At 43.6% G+C, this 2,965-nt stretch overlaps 1 protein-coding gene across 1 annotated transcript in view; it reads left to right on the top strand.

The window, feature by feature from the left end:
• Positions 1 to 883: 883 nt before the first annotated feature.
• The window catches only part of LOC107667419 (uncharacterized), a 4,504-nt gene continuing 2,422 nt past the window's right edge, over positions 884 to 2,965 (top strand). The window contains exons 1-2 of the mRNA XM_016459087.1: positions 884 to 1,064; positions 1,140 to 1,354. Of these exons, the coding sequence (XP_016314573.1) occupies positions 884 to 1,064; positions 1,140 to 1,354 (396 nt within the window). The remainder of the gene's footprint in view (positions 1,065 to 1,139; positions 1,355 to 2,965) is intronic.

Genomic DNA, 2,965 nt, shown 5'->3' with positions numbered 1-2,965 from the left:
GAGAACTCAAGCAGCGGGAAGGCCTGCCGAGTTTGCTTTGTTTCTTCTCAATAGGTGAGTAACATTGGTTTTGCTTTGTTTCACAGAACTAATATATGCACGTTAAAACTCACAGTATTTCCAAAACACATTCGACCTGCACTACCATAGTAACACACATTGTTTTCACTTATTGATGACAGCATACCCTCGGCTAGCTGGCACAGCAGATTCCGCCATAACCGTTGCCTGGGTTGCGTACGTATGTGTGGGGCGGAGCTATCAAAATAGGGCCGAGACCCTTTTGGGGTAGGGGCATGTTTGTTTTGGTGATTTGAAATATCAACATTGGTTACCAGAAATCACTTAACCCAGTTTTAAGAAATCAACAGATATGTCCGTGATTGGCTACATTGCTCAACGCTGCAAAAACACATTGACATTGAAATCGATCTCCAGAGCGCAAACCATCAGAGCTGAAAACTTGAGAAATTGAAAAGAAGGCGCTAGCAATCACTTGGGCCCGTGAAAGATTCCCAACCTACCTTCTTGGACTAGATTTTGTGGTCAAGACTGATCACAAGCCACTAGTTAGTCTGCTAGGCTCAAGACTGCTGGATGATGTGCCTCCATGCATACTGAGATTTTGTCTATGACTTCTGCGGTTCTCCTACAAAATCATGCATGTCGCTGGAAGAAAATTTGATCACAGCAGACACACTCTCTAGAGCTCCACTCAAAGAACACCTGTCTGAAGCAGACCTGAAAAGAGAGGAAGAGGTCAAATTGATCATGCCTTTCAACAATTGCCAGCAGTGCCTACCAAGCTTGCTCAAATAAAGAGGGCTCAGGAAGAGGATGAAGTGTGCAATCAGGTAGGTTCTCTTGTGCGCACAGCGTGGGAATGAAAAAAGAGTATTACACCACACTTAGCAAAGTTTTGGCAACACATGACCTGGTCATCACAGAGGGCTTGCTGATGAAAGGAAAGAGACTTGTGATAGCTGGCAGTATACAAGAAGACGTTCTAGAGAAGATACATCAGGGCATCAAGGCATCACTAAATGCTTGGCAAGAGCACACATGTGAGTATGGTGACCTGGTATAACAAAGCAAATCAAAGACAAAGTGAGTCAATGTGAAACTTGTGTCAAAAACAGCTACAGTCACCCAGAGCCCTGCTGACTACTGCTTTACCCTCCTGACCGTGACAGAGAGTGCAGCAGATCTTTTACACTGTGCTGTTGACTACTGCTCACGCTACATAGAAGTTACTTCTCTCACTTCAACAGCAACAACTCCTGTGAAAGAGAAACTTAACGCGGTGTTTGCTCGTCATGGGGTCCCAGAGGTTTTAGTTACGGACAATGTTCCGGTATAGTTATTCATTAACGATGGAACAGTGTTCTAAAGTGTTACTAATTATTTAACATGAGACTTTTCAGAATGTCAGAGCAGCTCTGGTCTTGGAGGGCCACTGTCACGCAGAGTTTAGCTCCAACCCTAATAAAACTCTCCTGCCTTTAGCTTTCTAATAATCCTGAGTAATTTGGATGCAGTATTATTAGTTTTATTTTATAAAGGTGTTTATCCCACTTTGTGTTCTCACTAACTCTGAGTTTCTGTATGAGACTCACACCTAGTGGACATTTCAGTATGTGAGTTTACAGACTTACAGACGTAACATTGGTTTTGCTTTGTTTCACAGAACTAATCGTTGCCTGGGTTGCGTACGTATGTGTGGGGCGGAGCTATCAAAATAGGGCCGAGACCCTTTTGGGGTAGGGGCATGTTTGTTTTGGTGATTTGAAATATCAACATTGGTTACCAGAAATCACTTAACCCAGTTTTAAGAAATCAACAGATATGTCCGTGATTGGCTACATTGCTCAACGCTGCAAAAACACATTGACATTGAAATCGATCTCCAGAGCGCAAACCATCAGAGCTGAAAACTTGAGAAATTGAAAAGAAGGCGCTAGCAATCACTTGGGCCCGTGAAAGATTCCCAACCTACCTTCTTGGACTAGATTTTGTGGTCAAGACTGATCACAAGCCACTAGTTAGTCTGCTAGGCTCAAGACTGCTGGATGATGTGCCTCCATGCATACTGAGATTTTGTCTATGACTTCTGCGGTTCTCCTACAAAATCATGCATGTCGCTGGAAGAAAATTTGATCACAGCAGACACACTCTCTAGAGCTCCACTCAACGAACACCTGTCTGAAGCAGACCTAAAAAGAGAGGAAGAGGTCAAATTGATCATGCCATTTGCCAGCAGCCAGCAGTGCCTACCAAGCTTGCTCAAATAAAGAGGGCTCAGGAAGAGGATGAAGTGTGCTAGGTTCTCTTTACACCACACTTAGCATCGTTTTGGCAACACATGACCTGGTCATCACAGAGGGCTTGCTGATGAAAGGAAAGAGACTTGTGATAGCTGGCAGTATACAAGAAGACGTTCTAGAGAAGATACATCAGGGCATCAAGGCATCACTAAATGCTTGGCAAGAGCACACATGTGAGTATGGTGACCTGGTATAACAAAGCAAATCAAAGACAAAGTGAGTCAATGTGAAACTTGTGTCAAAAACAGCTACAGTCACCCAGAGCCCTGCTGACTACTGCTTTACCCTCCTGACCGTGACAGAGAGTGCAGCAGATCTTTTCCACTGTGCTGTTGACTACTGCTCACGCTACATAGAAGTTACTTCTCTCACTTCAACAGCAACAACTCCTGTGAAAGAGAAACTTAACGCGGTGTTTGCTCGTCATGGGGTCCCAGAGGTTTTAGTTTCGGACAATGGGCCATCTCCTGTCTGCTTCTTACTAATATCACAACAGTCAGAGCCACCTTGTGAACTGCTCACTAATTCATTTATCATGAGGTTCCTGTTAGTTAATAGTGTGTTACTCATTTGTTCCGGTGTAGTTATTCATTAACGATGGAACAGTGTTCTAAAGGGTTACTAATTATTTAACATGAGAC

This window comes from Sinocyclocheilus anshuiensis, unplaced genomic scaffold, assembly GCF_001515605.1.
Source record: "Sinocyclocheilus anshuiensis isolate Anshui unplaced genomic scaffold, SAMN03320099.WGS_v1.1 scaffold1935, whole genome shotgun sequence".
NCBI classification, from domain to species: Eukaryota; Metazoa; Chordata; class Actinopteri; order Cypriniformes; family Cyprinidae; genus Sinocyclocheilus; species Sinocyclocheilus anshuiensis.
This window is presented reverse-complemented; position numbering and strand designations above follow the sequence as displayed.